Consider the following 19800-nt stretch of genomic DNA (forward strand, 5'->3'; position numbering starts at 1 on the left):
CTGTCTTTCAACCAATAGGCACGCACAGCCACTATTCTCCACCCCTCCCCTTCAAGCTCCTTCAGTGATAGGCTGCATCTTCTGGCCTCTGGCCACAGGGGACTCTTCGGAAGCGGGCCTTCATCTCGCATTGACCAATCATAGCTCTGAACAGAAGCAACCGAACAAATCCAGACTGAAGGATGAGGCCATAGACACTGCGGGGAAAAAGGCAAGGCTGAGGGCGTTTCTCGCGGGCTGGTCACAGAGTGTACATGCTGCAGGGAGTCAAGATGAAAGAAGGCCTTATCTCCCACCCACCCCCTTCCAAAGGGTGCAGAGACAGGGCTATGACGCCCCAAATACTGAGCCCGCACAGAAAAACCATAGAAACGTCTTTATTGAAGGGGGCAGGGGACATGCTGAGGGGACATGCAGTGAAGGGGGCAGTCGTGAGCTGTCCTTGGTGGTGGGGGCCTCAGGTCCGACCTGGATACCCTGGGACTTCAGGGTTTCCCTCAGGCTGTTGATCTGGCCTGAATGCTGAGGTCCTTCGGAGCCAGTTATTTAGATTCGGTGTTTTGGACCTGGGACCAGAAAGTAGACTGAAATGAGGGCTCCTGTATTTGGGATCCTGGCCTTGGGGGCCCTTCGTGTATTAGGGATGGAGGCTTTAGGATCTAGGGTTCCTGTGGGTCTGGGGCTCTTGGAATTTGTGTGTTTTGAGTTCCATGAACTTGGCATTTAAGTCCTCTGGTTTCCAGAAATGAGAATTTCTGTTTGGGGCCTCCTGGTGCCTATGATTAATGTTTGGGGTGCCCTGGAGCCCAGGATAAATATCTTGTCTGCTGTCTCCTCCATCCCAGGCACAAGGACCTCCATGATTGAGGTTTCTTGGGGGTTGGGGATTGGATTAATAAATTTGGTATTCCCTGGGGATTTCCCAAAATCCACAATTTGGGGGTCCTGGGAGTTAGGGCCTTAGGGTCTTCTATGGGCTATAGGAATCCGGGGCAAAGGGGAGTTTAGGATGTGTACCCTGAGACCTGAGGTCTCCAGAGTATCAGAATGGGGCCTCCAAATTTTGGGGTCCCCCAAAGGGGGGAGTCGTTATTTAAAAAATAGAGAAATTTTCTGGGAACCTGGCCAGCACAGGTGCTGTGGGTTCACATGGGGGTGGGTTTCATACAAGGCACTGGGGGTTTCTTCAGGGTGCAGAGGGCAGGAAGACTTGAGGGTCCTGTAATTAGCACTTCCAGGACTGTTTTGGTGTCTGTAAATTGGGAGTGACAGTAGGCTGGCTCATGTGGGTCTCTTGTAGAGGGGTAAGAGCAGGGGTCTTTGTTCATGGAGGGGCTCTCTGATTGTATATAAGATTGCTGAGGTGACCACGAGTGTCACGGTGTCTTGAGGGGCATGGTGTTCAATGTGGGATGATGGGATATGGAAGTCGGCTACTCTTGTTGCTCTGCAGGTGTGACCTGTGTTTACACAGGTCTTGGGGGTCTTTGTGGGGGAGGGGAGTGTTTGTAATGAGTGACTCACGAATGTTCTGTTGTGGGGCATTATGTGGAGAAGGTCACCATCATCTGGAGTGATGTGGGAATCTGTTCATTAGGGGCTCTGCTGGGAGGACTTCGGACAGGAACTAGCCTGAAGGTGCTACACTCAGGGAATCTCTTTATGGGTAACATGGGGTCTGTATTTGGGGGGGGTATCATGTTAATAACGGGTCCTCAGTGACTGAGGGCTGGCTAATGGGGTCTCTATTCTGGACGTGTTACTGGGAATCTATCTCAGGGTGATTTAGGAGCTCCTGGGTCAGGAGACACTAGAGGGGGCTCTTGTGTCTCTTTGTCAGGCGTCCAGGGCTTCTAAGACTGCATCTCTGCCCTCAGCATCCAGGGAAACCAGCAGCAGAAGAGCAACCTGGGAAGGAGAACCACATCACATCACATCACATCATGATTCAGGGTGCAGAGACATCAACCCTGAGCTCTCCCCCAAAGGCTTGGGATTTAGCTTTTCTGAATTCTGCCTTCATCTTTCTGGCTGTGTCTTCTCAGGCTCCTCTGGGCCCAGTGCATCCTGCCTCCTCTACCTGCTCCTCACCAGGTGAAGTCACCAGAATACCAGTGTGGGACCTCACTCCCTAAGGACTGTTAGGGGTGGGAGGAGGTATCTAGAAATATAGCTCAGCTTTAGAGTTTTGCATGCCTGAGGTCCCAGAGACCCCAAGTTCAGTCCCTGATACCACCATATGCCAGAACTGAGCAGTACTCTGGTTTCTTTCTTTTTTAAAAAGTATTTTCTTTTATTGTTGTTATTATTGTTGTTGTTATTGATGTCATTGTGGGATAGGACAGAGAGAAATGGAGAGAGGAGGGGAAAACAGGGGGGAGAGAAAGATAGACACCTGCAAACCTGCTTCACTGCCTGTGAAGCAACTCCCTCAGGTGGGGAGCCAGGGACTCAAACCGGGATCCTTACGCCTGTCCTTGAGCTTTGCACCACATGCGCTTAACCCGCAGTGCTACCGCCCGACTCCCAGTACTCTGGTTTCTATAATTAAAAAAAAAATTAAAAAGACTTTCTTGGAGCCAGGTGGTGGCACACCAGGATAGGCATACAATTTACAATGCACAAGGATCCAGGTTCAAGACCCCCAACCCCACCTGCAGGGAGGAAGCTTCACAAGTGGTGAAGCAGGTCTGCAGATGTCTGTCTTCCTCTCTATTTCCCCCTTCCATCTCAGTTTCTCTGTCTCTATCATATATATTACTTTCTGTGCAAGTTGATTAAGCACAAGTTTTCCTAACCTGTATTTCCAGCCCCATCAGAGCTCCAGGCCCCAGTGTCCAACCACCCTGGGGAAACCTCTTCTTGAACATCCCACAGGAGAGGGGGTCAGGGGCTTGGTACACACCTGGAGATGGAGTTCTCTGATGCAATGTCCTTTGGGGTCCGGACTGTTGTGAAGGTGCGTTTGGGCTGTGTCACTGGAGTGGAGAGTCAGAGAGGGCGATTTCAGGTGTGGGGAAGTGGGCCCACTTTTGTCACCAGTACCCAAATTCCTTTTCATCAGCACTATACATAATCTCAATGCCCTCCTGGATGGCACATTCTCAACACTCACCTTGTCCCAAGACCCGTCTCCTCCCAGCACCCATGTACACTTTATTGGAGGTATCATCACTCAGCACCTAGCTGGATCTCCTGTGAATAATGCCTGTGTCCCCCTCCCATACCTACCAAAGTCCCCAGTGCCTGCCCAGAACCTTGTCATTAACATTTCCATGCCCATAACACCTATCCTCTTTAGGATCCTGTCTCATTTCCCTGGACCTCATGTCCCCAATTAAATACAGAACATTCTCTCATCAGCATATACCTGAGAATACATAGCCCTTCCTCCTATTCCCAGGCCCATACTACAGCCTCCAACTTACTTGTCACTTGATGCACTTTTTTGGCTCCAACATTGTCCCCAGGTGGGTCAGTGGAGCCACCAATTCTGAAGAGACACAAGGAGTAAGTGGGGTCAGAATTACAAAAGGCCTGGGGCAGGGATGGAGAGGGTGCCCCATTTAGAAAGAACTACAGTGTGGGAGTGGGTATCCACATGGTCCAAGAGGAAGAGAGATCTGAGGGGCATCAAGATTTGGGGGTAAAGAGTTTGGGCTCACCTCTGAATTCGGGATGATGGGGCAAAGACCCCATGCTTCGGGGGGCAGGTGAAGTATCGAACGCCAAAGACAGAGCCATCATGCTTACCCGTGGGCTGGTCTAGCTCGATGCCATACCAGTAACCTGCAGCAGGAAGGTGTCAGGGTGCCTCAGGGCTCTGCCTGCCACCCCCACCCCCACCCCAGGAGGCCCTCCTCACCCGGAGCAAAGTCTGTCTTTCCATAGAAGCGCACGATCCCTTGCTTCTGGCCCGCAACAATGACTTGGTCTCCAACCTCAGCCTTAGCTCCATGCTGAAGGCTGCCCAAAGATGGGGAAGATGAAGGCTTCTTTTTGCCTGGGGTGGAAGGAACAGGGGTGCCTCAGAAAGCCTCCAGGTAGAAATTCTGTTCTGGATCCAGTCAGAAAAACTCAAGAGGTCTCCTCAGAATTCTAGGAATTGGGGCTTGAAAGGGGACAGGATCTGGCTGCCAGAAAAATAGGGGGTTCTAGGCTTGAGAGGAAACTAATTCAAAAAGCTAGAGAATGTGAAACTTTGTTTTCAAAGCTGAAGCTGTTTGGGTCAAAGGAAAAGCTAAGTCACGGGAGTCTGAGAAGCTGCACATTTAAACTTCAGTGGAGAGCGGCCCTGAACTTGGCCACAGTGGATAAGCACTGGACTTTTCAAACATAAGGTTCTGAGTCTGAACCCAACCATGTCCCAGAGTGATGCTCTAGTTTATTTTCCTTCTCTCCTCTGCTCTCCTCTCCTCTTTATTCAATAAGTACATTTTTAATAAGATAAATAAATATGGACTGGGAAAACAGCATAGTAGTTATTCAAACAACTTTGAGGCCTGAGGTTCTGCAGTCCCAAGTTCATTTTCCGGTACCACTAGACAAAAGAGCTGAGCACTGCACAAGTTAAAAAATAATAATAATAGGGTGGGGTAAATAGCATAATAGTTATGTAAAGAGACTCTCTCATGCCTGAGGCTCCAAAGTCCCAGGTTTAATCCCCTGTACCACCATAAGCCAGAGTTAAGCAGTGCTCTGGGAAAAAAATAATGAACAATAAATAATTAAATAAATAATAAAGCTAAGGGTGAAGTGTTCTAAGGAAAAAATCAAGTCAGTAAAACTGGGAGACCCAGAGATTCTCCCCTAAAACTGGGGGGAATCCTTTAGACTTGAGGGAAAACTAAGCCATAGAAAACAGAAACAGATCACCCTTCAAAATGGGAGTTTGAGGACTGGAGAGATAACTCACCAGATAGGTAGAATGCATATCTTGCTATGTAGATATAGGAGGCACTGTAACACCAGAGTTCCCTCTCTTACTATCTCTTTTGTCCATTTACTTATTTTTATTTATTTATTATTTTTTCCCAAAGCACTGCTCAGCTCTGGCTTATGGTAACGCTGGAGGTTAAACCTGGAACTTCACAGAGGGATAAAGACTAGGAAAGCCTCCACTGGAGAGGATGGGATGCGGAACTTTGGTGGTGGGAAATGTACCCCTCTATCCAATGGACCTGTCAATCATAATTTAAAAAAAAAAAACTGGGGCTTCAGAGACTCAGCCATGAAAGTCTTTTGCAAAACCATTATACTATCTTCTCAGCCCTTTCCCTCTGTATGAATAAAACAACATCAAAGGGCCAGGTGGTAGTGCACCTGGTTGAGCATGTTATAATGCACAAGGACCCAAGTTCAAGCCCCAGTCCCCAGCTGCACGGGCAGTTTCAGGAGCCATGAAGCAGTATGGCAGGTACTTTTTTTTTTTTTTTTCTTACCAGACCAGTGCTCAGCCCTGGCTTATGCTGGTAAGGGGGGTTGAACCTGGGACTCGGAAGCCTCAGGCATGAGATTCTCTTTGCATACCATTGTGCTGTCTACCCTTGCCCCCTTTCTACCTTTTCCTCTCTACCTCACCCTTTCCCCTCTCTTTCTACCTCTATCTAATTAATTAATAACAGCAGAAGAGTGGTAAAGTGTGAGGCCCCATCTCCATGAAGAAAAAATTAAAAGGGTGTGTGGGACCATCTAGGGATGTCTCATATATACATATAGGTTTGGCCCTCAAGAGAAATCTAGTCACAGAAGCTGAGCTACCCACAGAATATCCCCAAGAACCACAGACTATCTTCTCCCCTCCTGGGGGGGGGGTTCCCCTCTGACCTTTGTGTTCCCTTCGGCCTTTGCCTGTGACCCGGGAGAAGTCCATTCGGGGAGTCCGAGGTGTGGAGGTGACTGATGAGGGTGGTGCATCCACTGCCTTGGAGATCTTGGACACAGAGGCAAAGAGACCTGGGGGGGCAGAGCTGGGGCTGGAACTTATCCAGGTCTTTGTCCCTACCTGGTCATCATCCCCACCCCATGAACAGCCATAGCATCAGAACTAGACTGAACCCCCACCACCCTTCAGGGTCCCAGGGAGGACTGACCCTGCTTGGGAGGGCAGATGAAGTAGCGGACGCCCCCAACACTGCCGTCATTCTTGCCCTCTGGCTCATCCAGCTCCACGCCTACCCACTGGCCACTGGCAAACTCCGTGGTCCCACAGAAGCGCAGTGTGCCCGTCTGAGGAAACAAGAGAGGATCTGACTTGAGGGGCTTTGGGAGGCCATGGCAGGTATTGGCATACAGGTAGCATGGTGCAGGGGAGGAAGGGGCCTGAATTCAAACACTGCTCAGACACCACCACAGATGACTGGTGTAAGCTCATTGTGCCTCACTGTTCTCATCTGTGGAATAGAAACAGAAATGGCACCCACTTTATAGGATTGTTATAGATTTGCCCAGTCCAATGCAGTAAGTAGACACATATGAATGTTTAAAACTAAATTAGGGTTGGGGAAGGGGCAAGGCAGTGGCACAAGAACCTGGGTTTGATCCCCTGCTTCCTACCTGCAGAGGGGCATTTCACAACTGGTAAAGCAGGTCTGCAGGTATCTTTCTTTCTTTCTTTCTCCTACTCTATTTCCCTTTCCTTTCTCAATCCTCTCTCATATTCTCTCAAATAAAATAGAAAGGAAAAAAAAAAGGGCTACCAGGAGTGGTGAATTCATAGTGCTCACATTGAACCCCAGTGAAAACCCTGGTGGATGATTTTTTTAAAAAGGGAGACAGAGAGAGAAAGAAAGGAAATAATAATAATAAAACTGGGGTTGGGGAGATAATGAGGTAAATAAAGGGCCAACAAAATAGCTCACTGCTTTGCCGTGTACATCTGAGGTTAAAGCTGAGCCGCCCACCACATGGAAGGAAGCTTCAGTGCTGCGGTGTCTCTCTCTATCTGAAAAAGTTAACTAAAAAATGTTTAAATATGTGGTCCAGGAGGTGGCTCAGTGAATAAAGCATTGGACTCTCAAGCATGAGGTCCTGAGTTCAATCCCTGGCAGCACATGTACCAGAGTGATGTCTGGCTCTTTCTCTCTCTCCTATCTTTCTCATTAATAAATTTTTTAAAAATCTTTTTAAAAATATTTAAATATATAAAGTTAAGTTAAAAGTTGATTTCCCAGGAGTTGGGCGGTAGCACAGCAGGTTAAGCTCATGTAGCGCAAAGCACAAAGAAGGAAGGATCCCAGTTCGAGCCCCCGGCTCCCCACCTGCAAGAGAGTTGCTTCATAGGCGGTGAAGCAGGTCTGCAGGTGTCTATCTTTCTCTCCCCCTCTCTGTCTTCCCCTCCTCTCTCCATTTTCTCTGTCCTATCCAACAACAATGATATCAATAACAACAATAATAACTACAACAATAAAACAAGGGCAACAAAAGGGAATAAATATTTTTTAAAAATTTTTTTAAAAAGGGGAGTCAGGCGGTGGCACAGCGGATTAAGCGCACATGGCGCAAAACACAAGGACCAGCATAAGGATCCCTGTTCGAGCCCCCAGCTCCCCACCTGCAGGGGAGTCGTTTCACAGGTGGTGAAGCAGGTCTGCAGGTTTCTCTCTTTCTCTCCACCTCTCTGTCTTCCCCTCCTCTCTTCTTTTCTCTCTGTCTTATCCAACAACAATGACATCAATAACCACAACAATGTTAAACAAGGGCAACAAAATGGAAAATAAATAAATATTTTTTAAAAAGGAGTTCCATAGGATTGGTAAGATAGCTCACTTGGATAGTGTGCCTGCTTTGCCATACATATGGCCCAGTGTTTAGCCCAGCTCTCACTTCAATGAGGAAAGCTGCAGTCTCTCAGTCTCTCTCTCTTTTCCTTTCTTCCCACTAGGGTTATGCTAGGGCTTGATGCCTATACAACAACTCCACTTCTCCCAGCATTGTTGTTGTTGTTTAACAGAGGTGAGCCAGAGAAGAAGACACCTGCAGCACTGCTCAACCACTTGTGAAACTTTCCTGCAGGTGGGGATGGGGGTTTGGACCAGGGTCCTAAGCATGATAACATGTGTGCCCTATTAGATGCTCCACTCAGCCCTGTCTCTTTCTATCTGAAAAAGTTGGAAGCCCCATCAATGAACAATCAAATAATAATAATAGAAAGAAGGGGAGCTCTGTGATATAGAGGCATGAACTGACATAGCCCTTTATCCCCAAGGACCAGCAGGGTCCAGCATGGAGCCTGAGGGCCAGCAAATAGTTGGAATATCTGGAGGAATGAAGACTCTCTGTTTTCTGGTCCTGTACACACGCTCCCCCTACCTGCCCTTCTTTCCTTGGTTCAGCCTTCCACAGCTTCAGGTGGGTGGATCCACCTCACAGCCCTGCCTGTTCTGGCCTGTAATTTCCTAAAAAGAGCTACCACATCTCTGGGCTGTCATAGTCATGTCTTCCTTTCACACCCCCAGCCAAGAGCTCAGCATGAGGAGGAGTACAAAGGAGGCAATCACAAAAATAATGTCAGATGAAATAAATACTGTGAAATGGATGGCAGGGCGGGCAAAAAGTCTGCATTCTAGCCCAGGACCCAGATCTGTGGGCTGAGGGCTGAGTCCTGCCCTGTCACTTTCCCGAGACCCTGACCTTCTGGCCATCCAGCAGCACTCGATCTCCCAGGCGCAGGCCCAGCGCACTGAGCATGAGATTGCCTGGGACGTTGTCGTAATTGGGTAGTGTGACCTTGGGGAGGGTACAAGAGAGGGGCACAGCCTCCTCCAGCAGTGTTCGAAGCTCCTTGGCCACCAGGGCTGCCTCTGCCTTGTCCAGAGACATGTCCATGGGGTCTGGCACCACTTCCGCTGGCACCTGTCCCTTTCGGTTCTGGAAAAGAAGGGGACAAAGACTCAGTGGCACAGGTTGAGCCCCCAGAGAGACCACACCCATAGAAATTCTCCACCCATAGAAATTCTCTAGACACAGCAGAGGTGGGACTAGGTTATACCCTGGACCAGCATGGGAGTAAGGATGAACAGGCATTAAAGTACTGAGACCTCTGACTGGAGTAGCAAGTAACTCAGAGTGGGGCTGGGGGTGGTGAGGAAGTAAGAGAGAATTAGGTTTGGGACCAGGTGGTGGTGCACTCAGTTAAGCATACCATGAGTAAAGACCCAGGTTCAAGCCCCTGGTCCCCACCAACAGGGGGGGAAGCTTCATGAACTCTGAAACAGTGTTGTAGGTATCTCTCTTTTCCTCTCCCTTTCTATCTTCTCCTCTCTGTTTTTCTCTGCCCTATCAAATATAAATAAATAAAGGAAAAATGGCTACTATGAGCTCTGGATTAAATTAAATAAAATAAAGAGAATTAAGGTCATACTTCACTGCTGTAGGCTGTGTCCTCAAGAAAGCCATGCCCCCCAGGACTCCACGACTAGAATGTGGTCATGTGAAGGTCATAGAATGAGCTCCTGCAGCTGGATAAATAGCTCAACTGGTAGAGCAAAGCACTTAGATGTCTGAGACTCCTGGCTCCATCCCCAGTGCCTTGTGTACCCAAGTGGTGCTCTGTCTTTCTCTCTCTCAATTCCCTCTTTCACAGAGGGTTCCAACTCTTCCCTTATCCCAAAATGCTGACCATACACAGCCAGGATGGAAAAGATGATATTCCTTGCTGAGTCACTCTGGACAAACTGCTTACTCCTCTTCCTCAATTTCCCCACTGCAAAGGCGAGCTCACATTAGAGCTCAACTGACAAAAGGAACGCAGGCGTTAGCATAGCGGGTTAAGCGCATGTGGCGCAAAGCGCAAGAAGCGGTTAGCATCCTGGTTCGGTTAGCATCCTTGTTCGAGCCCCCGGCTTCCCACCTGCAGGGGAGTCGCTTCACAGGCGGTGAAGCAGGTCTGCAGGTGTCTCTCTCTCTTCCTCTCTATCTCTGTCTCTCTTACTCTCTGTCTCCCCCTTCTCTCTCAATTTCTCTCCGTCTCTATCCAGTCATAAATAAATACAAATTAAAATTTTAAAAAATATTAAAAAAAAAAAACAGGAACGCAGGCACAGTCAGCTATAACTCTTCATCCTCTGCAGAGGCTGCTGGTTACAAATAGGGGTGAAGAAAGGAGGGAGAAAGAAGAGAAAGGGGAGGGGCCTGGGTGAAGGTGGCAGTACCCGCAGCGCTGGGTTGGCACCGTGTTCCAGCAAACATTTGGCGGCGCCCAGGCACAGGTTGGACGCCGCGATGTGCAAGGCCGAGCCGTGGTTGAAGTCGCTGCATGTGGAATTCACCACTGGGAGGTGGGGCAAGAGGAGAGATCTGGGTGAGCACCCCGGCCCTCGCCCTACCCGCCAGCCTCCTGAAACCCCACCTCTTGACCCGCATGTCCCAGGGCCATTGCAGAGACCTGGGAGGCAGGGGCCCGCCCCACCTCAGCGCCCCACCATCCCCTCTAGGCCACGTCCCTGTTGATACGCCCCGTTCCAGCCTCCAGCCTTGCCCCTCTGTCTCTTAGAGGTCAGACCTTACTCAGGGTGCTCGCTCCAGGTCCCGGCACCCGCAGCCCCCTTCCCGGGCCAGGCCCCGCCCCGCCCCCGCCCCCTACCCCTACCCCTACCTCTACCCCGCTCCTCACCTCGCGGCCGCGCGCCCTTCAGCAGAACGCGCACCAGGTCGGGCACATCGAAATAGGCCGCGTAGTGCAGCGCGTTCATGTTGGTCCAGCGGCTTCGCAGGGTCACGTCGGCGCCCAGGGCCAGCAGCTGCTGCGACAGGCGCACAGCTGCAGCGGGGTCCCCTGCGCGACAGTAGGGTCAGTCTGGGTTCCCTGCTCCAGCTTGTGCGCTCAGAGCACGAAGAAGCCTTGGGCTCAGGCTGAGGGGATATGGGGGTATAATGGGGCCTGGGCTTGGGGTGGTTTTATTTATTTAATAGTTTATTGATTGGATAGAGACAGAGAAATCGAGAGGGAACGGAAAGATAGGGAGAGAGAGAGAGAGAGAGACCTGCAGTACTGCTTCACCGCTCGTGAAGCTTTCCCCCTGCAAGTGGGGACAGAGGGCTTGTACACCAGTCCTTGGAGCATGGTAACAAGCGCGCTCAACCAGATGAGCCAGCACCTGGACTCTCTTGGGAGTGGTTTTGAAGGTGTCTGGTCTGGGATCTTAGGTTTTGATACTTATGTTTTGGGGACCTGGCCCTCACCGACTCCGTGGGCCCCAGCCTTGCAAGCATAATGGAGCAGGGTCATGTCAGTCAGCCCATCCCGATCATTCACGTGGCAGCCTCGTCGCAGAATCTGGAAGCACCAGGGAAACAAGGAGGGTCACCCAAACTCCAGGGACCCTTCCTCTTTCTCTCTCTGGCTTGGGCAGGGTGCTCACCTCATTGCCGATGACATCAATCTTGTGCTGGACTTGGGGCACCCATTGGCGCACAATGGCAAACAGCTCTGGGACAGTGGTCTGAGGGTCAAACAGAATCTCCTGGCATGCCGGGTCATTGGGGTCGAAGAAGGTGAAGGCTGGGATGAGAGAGGTCCAAAGTCACTCAGGAAGGTGTCCCCTTTTCCCATCTTGAGGCAGGGAATTCTTTTTTTTTTTTAATGTTTATTTATTTATTGGATAGAGACAGAGAAATTGAGAGGGGAGGAGACAGAAAGACACTTGCAGCCCTGCTTCACTCCTGAAACTTTCCCCCTGCAGGTGAGGACCAGGGGCTTGTACCTGGGTCCTTAAGCATTATAACACCTGCTCAACCAGGTGCGACAATGCCTGGCCCCAAGGCAGGGAATTCTAACTGCCTTTTGGAACGTATTAATTCAGGACCTCAACCTGGCTGGAACCATGGACATCTTTGGTATGGCCAACAAGAGCTTTCAAAATTGGGAAGTTTCACATAAAAATCAAGGTGCCCAGTATGTCTCAAAAAAGCACAAGATCATGGGAGGCAGGCGGTAGCACAGCGGGTTAAGCGCAGGTGTCATAAAACGCCAGGACTGGAGTAAAGATACCTGTTTGAGCCCCTAGCTCCCCACCTGCAGGGGAGTCGCTTCACAGGCAGTGAAGCCGATCTGCAGGTGTCTTTCTCTCCCTCTCTCTGTCTTCCCCTCCTCTCTCCATTTCTCTCTGTCCTATCCAACAACGATGACATCAATAACAACAATAATTACAACAACAATGAAAAACAAGGGCAAAAAAAAAAAGTACAAAATCAGTTTCCACATAGCAGCAGACCTCACCCCTTGAAACAGAAGTGCAGTAATAAGTGTGCAGCACATTGTAATTTGCATGTCCAGCCTCGATTTTATTTTTTTCATTTTTTTTAAATTCATGATTAATAGTGGGTTACAAGATTGTAAGATCCATATTTATTTAAGGTTTCTTTTAAAAAAATATTTATTTATTCCCTTTTGTTGCCCTTGATTTTTTTTTATTGTTGTAGTTATTGTTGTTGGATAGGACAGAGAGAAATGGAGAGAGGAGGAAAGACAGAGGGGGAGAGAAAGACAGACACCTGCAGACCTGCTTCACCGCCTGTGAAGCGACTCCCCTGCAGGTGGGGAGCCGGGGGCTCGAACCCGGATTCTTTCTTTTTCCCGGATTCTTTTTTTTTTTTTTTTCCCTCCAGGGTTATTGCTGGGCATGGTGCCTGCACCATGAATCCACCGCTCCTGGAGGCCATTTTTCCCCCTTTTTGTTGCCCTAGTTGTTGCAGCCTCGTTGCGGTTATTATTGCCATTGTTGACGTTGCTTTGTTGTTGGATAGGACAGAGAGAAATGGAGAGAGGAGGGGAAGACAGAGAGAGAGGGGGAGAGAAAGACACCTGCAGACCTGCTCCACCGCCTGTGAAGCGACTCCCCTGCAGGTGGGGAGCCGGGGGCTCGAACCGGGATCCCTACGCCGCCGGTCCCTGCGCTCTGCGCCACGTGCGCTTAACCCACTGCGCTTAACCCACTGCGCCACCGCCCGACCCCCCGAACCCGGATTCTTAAGCCGGTCCTGGTGCTTTGCACCACGTGCACTTAACCCACTGCACTACTGCCTGACTCCCTTGTTTAAGATTTCTTTATTGCAGGGCTGGGCAGTGGCACCTCTAGTAGAGCACACACATTACCAAGTGCAAGGACCCCTGCAGGGGGAAGGGGCTTCACTAGTAGTGAAACAGTGCTGTAGGTATTTCTCTTTCTCTCTCCCTCTCTATTGTCCTCTCCTCTCTCAATTTTTCTCTGTCTTATCCAGTTAAATAAATATTTATTTAAAAAGAGAGAGAGATTGGAGGAGGAGAGAGAAATCCAGAACATCAATCAATCTGAGAAATGTGATGCCAGAGACTGAAGTCAGGCCTCAAGCTTGAGAGTTCAACACCTTATCCACTGTATCACCTTCCGGGTTGCTAGCCCACTTTTATATTCCATTAGTGTTCTAACCCACTTTTGCTCTCTCACAGTGTAAGCATGGTTCAGCCAAATTTGTGCTGAAAAAAAAAAAAAAAGATTACGACAAATACTCCAGCAATTGAGCACTGGACTTGCATGTCTGAGGACTCAGAGGTTGCAGGTCCCAGCCCTGGCACTGTCATCTGCCAGAGCTGAGCTGTGCTCTGGTTCTTCTCTTTGTTTTATTCCTTTCATTAAAAAAATTAAAGCTTTATTTATTACATGTGAGAGAATTTTCACTTGAGACAGAGAAGAGAAAGATAATTCAGACAAGCACTCTGATACATGCAGTGCTGGGAAAAGAACCGGGAACCTCAGGCATATAAGTCTATTTTGTTCCAATGCTGTGCAGTGTACATAAACTGTATCTACAGGCATAATCAAACCTGTGCTACTCAGGAGGCACCAAAGAAACTCCTATCTCCCTCTGCTTTCCTCACCATCCGTCACCACTTCCCCCCATCACCCAACTGAACTGATTAGTGTTGCTTTCAGGAGTAACAGCAGCATCCAGCACAAACTCAGACCCATGGCAGAAACTCAATACATGTTGAATGAATGATAGAGGAAATAAAGAACTATATTATCCAGAGTCCAGAAAGGAATAAAAGAGAAGTTGCCTCCAGGAGTCAGCCCATGTGCTCTTTTTTAAAACCCCAGTCACATCTCAGCTCTATTTTATTTGGCTCAGAACCCTGGCTCTGGCTCCCCTCACACTAAGAAGACAGAACACTGTCCTCCCCCATGGCCCACCAGGTCCAGCACACACTGGCCTGGTCTGTTCTCTGCCCTTCCTTCCTCACTCATTGGCCTCTGTCCACACTGGCCTCCTTTGTGTTCTTCCAAAGCACCAGACAAATTTTTCTCTTGGGTTTCACACTTGCTGTTTTTCTTGCTATGGACAATCTTCCTTCAGATGGTCTCGAGGCTTTGCTGGCCTTTGTTCAAATGTCATCTCTTCAATCACCACCCCAGACCACCTTGTCAAAGTTGGCATTTCTGCCCTCCTACATTTTTTTTTTGTCTCCAGGGTTATTACTGGGCCTCAGTACCTGCACCACAAATCAATCCACTGCTCCTGGAAGCCATTTTTTCCCCATTTTTGTTGCCCTTGTTGCCATTATTGTTATTTTTGTTACTGCTGGATAGGACAGAGAGAAATCAAGAGAGGAGGGAAAGACAGAGAGGGGGAGAGAAAGATAGACACCTGCAGACCTGCTTCATTGATTGCAAAGTGACCCCCCTGCAGGTGGGGAGCTGGGGGCTTAAACCGAGATCCTTATGCTGGTCCTTGTATGTTTAACCCACTGTGCTACCACCCACCCCACCCCCATTTCTTATTTTCTTTCCTTAACTACAGCACATATCACTCGTTAACACTGCTCTGGTCCACTCTCCTCTCTCATAAATAAATAAACACACCTTTAAAACTATATAGAGATGGGTGAGAGAGATAGTATAATGGTTTTTTATTTTTTAATATTTATTTATTCTTTTTTGTTGCCCTTACATTATTGTTGTAGTTATTATTGTTGTTATTGATGTCATTGTTGTTGGATAGGACAGAGAGAAATGGAGAGAGGAGGGGAAGACAGAGAGGGGAGAGAAAGATAGACACCTGCAGACCTGCTTCACCACTTGTGAAGTTTCTCCCCTGCAGGTGGGGAGCAGGGGACTCGAACTGGGATCCTTATGCTGATCCTTGTGCTTTGCACCATGTGCACTTAACGCGCTGCCTAACTCCCAGCATAATAGCTTTACAAAAAGACTCTCAAGCCTGAATCTCCCAAGTCCAAAATTCAGTCTCCCACACCACCATAAGCCAGAACTGAGCAATGCTCTGGTCTAGGTCTCTCTCCTCATTAAAATATACTTCTTTGGTTTTTTTTTTTTTTAGATTTTATTTATTTATTAATGAGAAAGATAGGAGGAGAGTGAGAAAGAATCCGACCTCACTCTGGTACATGTGCTGCCAGGGACTGAACTCAGGACCTCATGCTTGAGAGTCCGATGCTTTATCCACTGCGTCACCTCCCTGGACCACTATACTTCTGATTTTTAAGAGAATACATATCATACTGCCTCTCCTTTTCTTTTAATACCTTACACCCACCCCCAGTTCTCCCAATATCACACTTAGAATCTATCCAGAGACCTGCGGAAGGAACCCGGATTGAGCCCCCGGCTCCCCACTGCAGGGGAATCATTTCACAGGCAATGAAGCAGGTCTGCAGGTGTCTCTCTTTCCCTCGCCCTGTCTTCCCCTCCTCTCTCTGTCCTATCTAGCAACAATGACAACAACAACAATAAAAAAACAATAAGGGCAACAAAAGGGAAGAATAAATATAAATAAATATAGAAAAAAAAATCTATCCAGAGCCCTCACTGTGGCCTTCCGGATCTACCACTGCTAACTTCTCATTTCAGTTCAGATCACTCCCTAACTGCAGCTCCAAAATCATCTTGTCCCAAGTTCAGTCCCACCTAAGGGTCTTTGCACCTGCTGTTCTCTGCCTAGAAATCTCTTACTGCAGCTCTCCCCAGACTAGGAGAGCATTCCATTCTTTCTCCATGTTCTGAATTCCTCTTCATGCTCTAGGTTTCAGTCTAAATGACACTAAAAATCAGAGAGGACCCCACCTCCGTCCATCTTAAAGTGCTTCCCCTAGCTATTCATTCTCTCTCCTTCTCTCCCTCTCTCTCTCTCTCTCTCTCTCTCTCTCTCTCTCTCTCTCACCAGAGCACTGTTCAGCTATGGCTTATGGTGGTGCAAGGGACTGAACCTGGGACTCTGGAGCCTCAGGCATGAGAGTATGTTTGCACAACCATTATGCTATCTACCCTCAGCCCCACCTCCATCCCTTATCTATCTATCTATCTATCTATCTATCTATCTATCTATCTATATCTTTACCAGAGCAGTGCTAAGCTTTGGTTTATGGTGGTGTGGGGGGATTGAACCAGGGACTTTAGCATCTTTTTGCATAACCATTATGCTATCTACTCCCACCCGCTATTCTCTATTATACATTTGACCTATGTCTTTTCATAGCACTCCAATCAGAACTTAGCTGATTTATCTGTTCCTTTACTTAGTTTTTCCTCTCCTAAAAGCATACATAGATCATGGCTGTACAGCGCACCACTAAATATCTACCATTCAGCATATGGCTTGTCACAGCAATGGAGAGATACTGCTTGGAGAATGATTAGACATTTTCATTTCCTTCAAGAGACCAGCCTCACAGGTCTATGTCTTCCTAGATTGGAACCTTGTTTCTCTTGAGATCTCCTTTCCCCATACCTTTTCCTGCAAGAAGCCATGTCTGAAAAAGCTATTGTAGCACCCTGTTTTTGGGAAACACAATTCTCATCAAGTCTTTAAATTATCTATTTATTTGATTTTTATTCTCACTATTTGGTTGATATTGAGGCCTGTGAGCTCTCTCTGCTTCTCTCTCTTTTTAAAAGATCTGTTTTTAGCCTTTTTATGTATTACTGAATAGAGACAGAAATTGAGAGGGGATGGGAGGATAGAGATAGGGAAAGAGACAGAGAGGCACCTGCTTCAACACTCATGAAGCTTCCCCCCTGCAGGTGGGGACCAGGCGCTTGAACCTGGCTCCTTGTGTACCATAATGTGTGTGTTTAACCAGGTGCGCCTCTGCCTGCCCTCCCCATTTTCCTTTCTTTTACTACTTATTTTAGCCAGAGCACTGCTCAACTCTATAGTGCTAGAGAATTGAACATGGAACCTCAGAGCCTCAAGCAAGAAAGTCTTTTGCAGAGCCATTATGTTTGTCTCCTGAGCACTCTAGGTCTTTCTTGCTCTGTTCTGCAACCACCAGCAGCCTCAAACCACCCCCCCACACACACACCAGCTCCTAGCATAGAGCCAGGTCCACAACAGACTTTCAACAAATGTTTGTTGAATGATTAAACACTTGAATAGGTCATAAATCAGATATTAGGATTATCCAATTCTGCTCTCCTGAGGATGAATGAACAAATGAATGAAAGGAAGGAAGGGGGAATCTACAAACACCTGCAAATCAAGACAACTCAGGACCACCTTCAAATCCCCTAGAATCTTCCCACCATCTCCACCAGGAACGCTCAGCCCACCAGCCTCCCTGCCACCCAAGAGTCCAGGCCAGATCCCAGGGTGGGGAGAGTGGTTACCGTAGTCCTTGGGGAGGGGGGCAGGTGCCGAGGGGTGCACAACAGGCTTCTGACGGCGCTCCTGGGTGGGGCTGGGAGCCTCAGGGACAGGTTCTTCCTCCTCCTCTTCTTCCTCCTCCTCCCCCCGGGGTGGCGGAGCCATTGGGGCAGGATCTGTCTTAGTCATGGTCCTCGGTGGCTTTTGGGGGGCTATTGCAGGGTTGAGGCGCGACCTTCAATCAAATCCTGCCAGCAGAGATCAGCTGGAGAAGGAGCCCCAAAGGTGGAGATCCGAGTCCGTCCCCCCACCTCCCACCCCTAGCTCTCAGGGCTCCGGGAGACTCCCACGCCCCCAGCTCTGGATACGAGGCGATCATTGGGGTGCCTGTCACCCAACAGAGCACCCAAGTATGTGGGCCCAGCTTACCCCTTCCCCGAGGCCCAGCCTCCCATTCTTCTCTAGACGCCCCCCTCCACGGGTTTGTTTATCTCGGGATGCAGGATGCTTCGCCCCTCCCCTACTTCGCGCCCCTCCCCCTTCCATCTTACCTTGGGCAGAAGGGGCTGAGCCTGGGGAGACTGGAATAGCGGGGTGTCAGTGTCGGGGGTAAGAGGAGGTGGAGGAGAGGGAGACAGAGAGATGGGGACGAGGCCCAGACGCCGACCAGGGTGGGGGAGGAGAGGGAGGGGCGCCGAGTGCGCAGGCGCGTGTGACCCCAGTGCGCGGGGGAGGTGGCGGCGGGAGGGACCGGGAGAGGGGGCTGCAGCGCAGAGAAAGGGCTGGAGGCCCGACCGAGAGCGAGAGGCGGGAGGGTGCAAACAGGACCGCGGATAGGGATACCAGGCAGGTATCTGGCTCAGGTACCTACTCCCTGCTCGCCCTCTGTAAGAGCCACCTCAGAGGGGGATGACTTTATAAGAACTTCTATCATGATCACTGTTAATCATGGCACAGTACTCAGCATCCAGCACTTGTTGGCCCATTTGCTCGGGAGCACAGAGCAAGTAGGTGATGAAACTATAATTCTTGAAACCAGGTAGCCTGGCTGTGGAGCTTCAGTTTTTCCATCACTCACTATAGCAGAGTTTAGGGGACAGATCTGAGCATGGAGCCCTCCAACTTCTCAGCAACCTCCCTGCCCCCGAGGGCCTCCGGGAGCTTGCCCAGCCAGGGCCTAGCAACACCCCCTCCCCAGGCTCCATCATCCTGGCTTCGCTGTCACCTGTATTGCTATAATCCACACTACCCACAGTCACACTGGCTTGAATAGGGCCGTGTGACTTTGCCTTCCATGCACACTGATGGACAGGCATAGTAGCTCCTCCAAACTATTTCCAGAATTTCTTTCCTCCTTCATCACACCCTCCCCCCACCCCCACCCCAGGCCCTCATCCCAGTTTACCCTGTACCTTATTCCATCTAGACTAAGAAGATGACCTCTTGCCTGATTCTTCCTCTCCACTCCAGTATGTCTGTTGTAAATATCCATAGGGACCTATTAACACCCATCACTTCAGGGTCTTCCTCAGCTCAGATGAATCTGCTTGCTGCACCTAACTCCAGATAACAGCCAGTAGCCTCAGTCATAGCCCACATCCCTCCTGTCATTTCTCTCTCTCTCCCTTTCTCTCTCTCTCTCTTTAAATTATCTTTATTTATTTGGATAGAGAGAGCCAAAAGTCAAGAGGGAAGAGGGTGATAGAGAGGGAGAGAGATAGAGAGATACCTGCAGCCCTGCTTCACCACTTGTGAAGTTTCCCCCCTGCAGGTGGGGGCAGGGGGCTCCAACTCAGGTCCTGTGCTCTTCAATATGTGTGCTCAATCAGGTGTGCCACCACCCAGCCCCCCGCCCCCCATCATTTCTCCAATATCACTTTCAGTTTTTTTTTTAAGTCTGGGGTCTGGGTCTCATTGCAGACATAATTTTACTGCTTCCCCCCCATTCAAATCAAGCTTTTTTTTTTTGTTGTTGTTGTTTTTAGTCTCCAAGGTTATCATTGAGGTTCAGTGCCAGCACTACAAGTCTACTGCTCCTGGGAGCCATTTTTTCCCATTTTATTGAACAGGAAAGAGAGAAACAGAGAGGAGGTTAGACAGAGAAGGAGAGAGAAAGAGAGACACCCATAGATCTGCTTCATGGCTTGTGAAATGTCCCCCTGCAGGTGGAGAGCCTGGTGCTTGAACCCAGATCCTTGCACAGATTGTTGTGCTTAATACAATGTG

General features: G+C 49.1%; 1 protein-coding gene across 2 annotated transcripts; it reads right to left on the reverse strand.

Moving 5' to 3' along the window:
* Positions 1-361: 361 nt before the first annotated feature.
* Positions 362-18257, reverse strand: CLIP3 (CAP-Gly domain containing linker protein 3). 2 transcript variants are annotated; one of them, XM_016194222.2, is made up of 14 exons: positions 18126-18257; positions 17598-17822; positions 11361-11500; positions 11182-11275; positions 10613-10774; positions 10152-10270; positions 8632-8868; positions 6093-6228; positions 5827-5955; positions 3866-4003; positions 3666-3789; positions 3429-3493; positions 2906-2978; positions 362-1908 (listed from the first exon to the last, which is right to left on the reverse strand). In XM_016194222.2, exons 2-14 carry the CDS (start codon positions 17761-17763, stop codon positions 1854-1856), a joined length of 1638 nt encoding a protein of 545 aa, XP_016049708.1. In that variant the 5' UTR covers positions 17764-17822; positions 18126-18257; the 3' UTR covers positions 362-1853. The 2 variants fall into 2 exon arrangements, with proteins under 2 accessions (XP_016049708.1, XP_016049709.1); XM_016194223.2 differs by having other exon boundaries at positions 17598-17839.
* Between the last annotated feature and the right edge of the window lie 1543 nt (positions 18258-19800).

Source organism: Erinaceus europaeus, chromosome 2 (assembly GCF_950295315.1).
Source record: "Erinaceus europaeus chromosome 2, mEriEur2.1, whole genome shotgun sequence".
In the NCBI taxonomy this organism is placed as follows: domain Eukaryota; kingdom Metazoa; phylum Chordata; class Mammalia; order Eulipotyphla; family Erinaceidae; genus Erinaceus; species Erinaceus europaeus.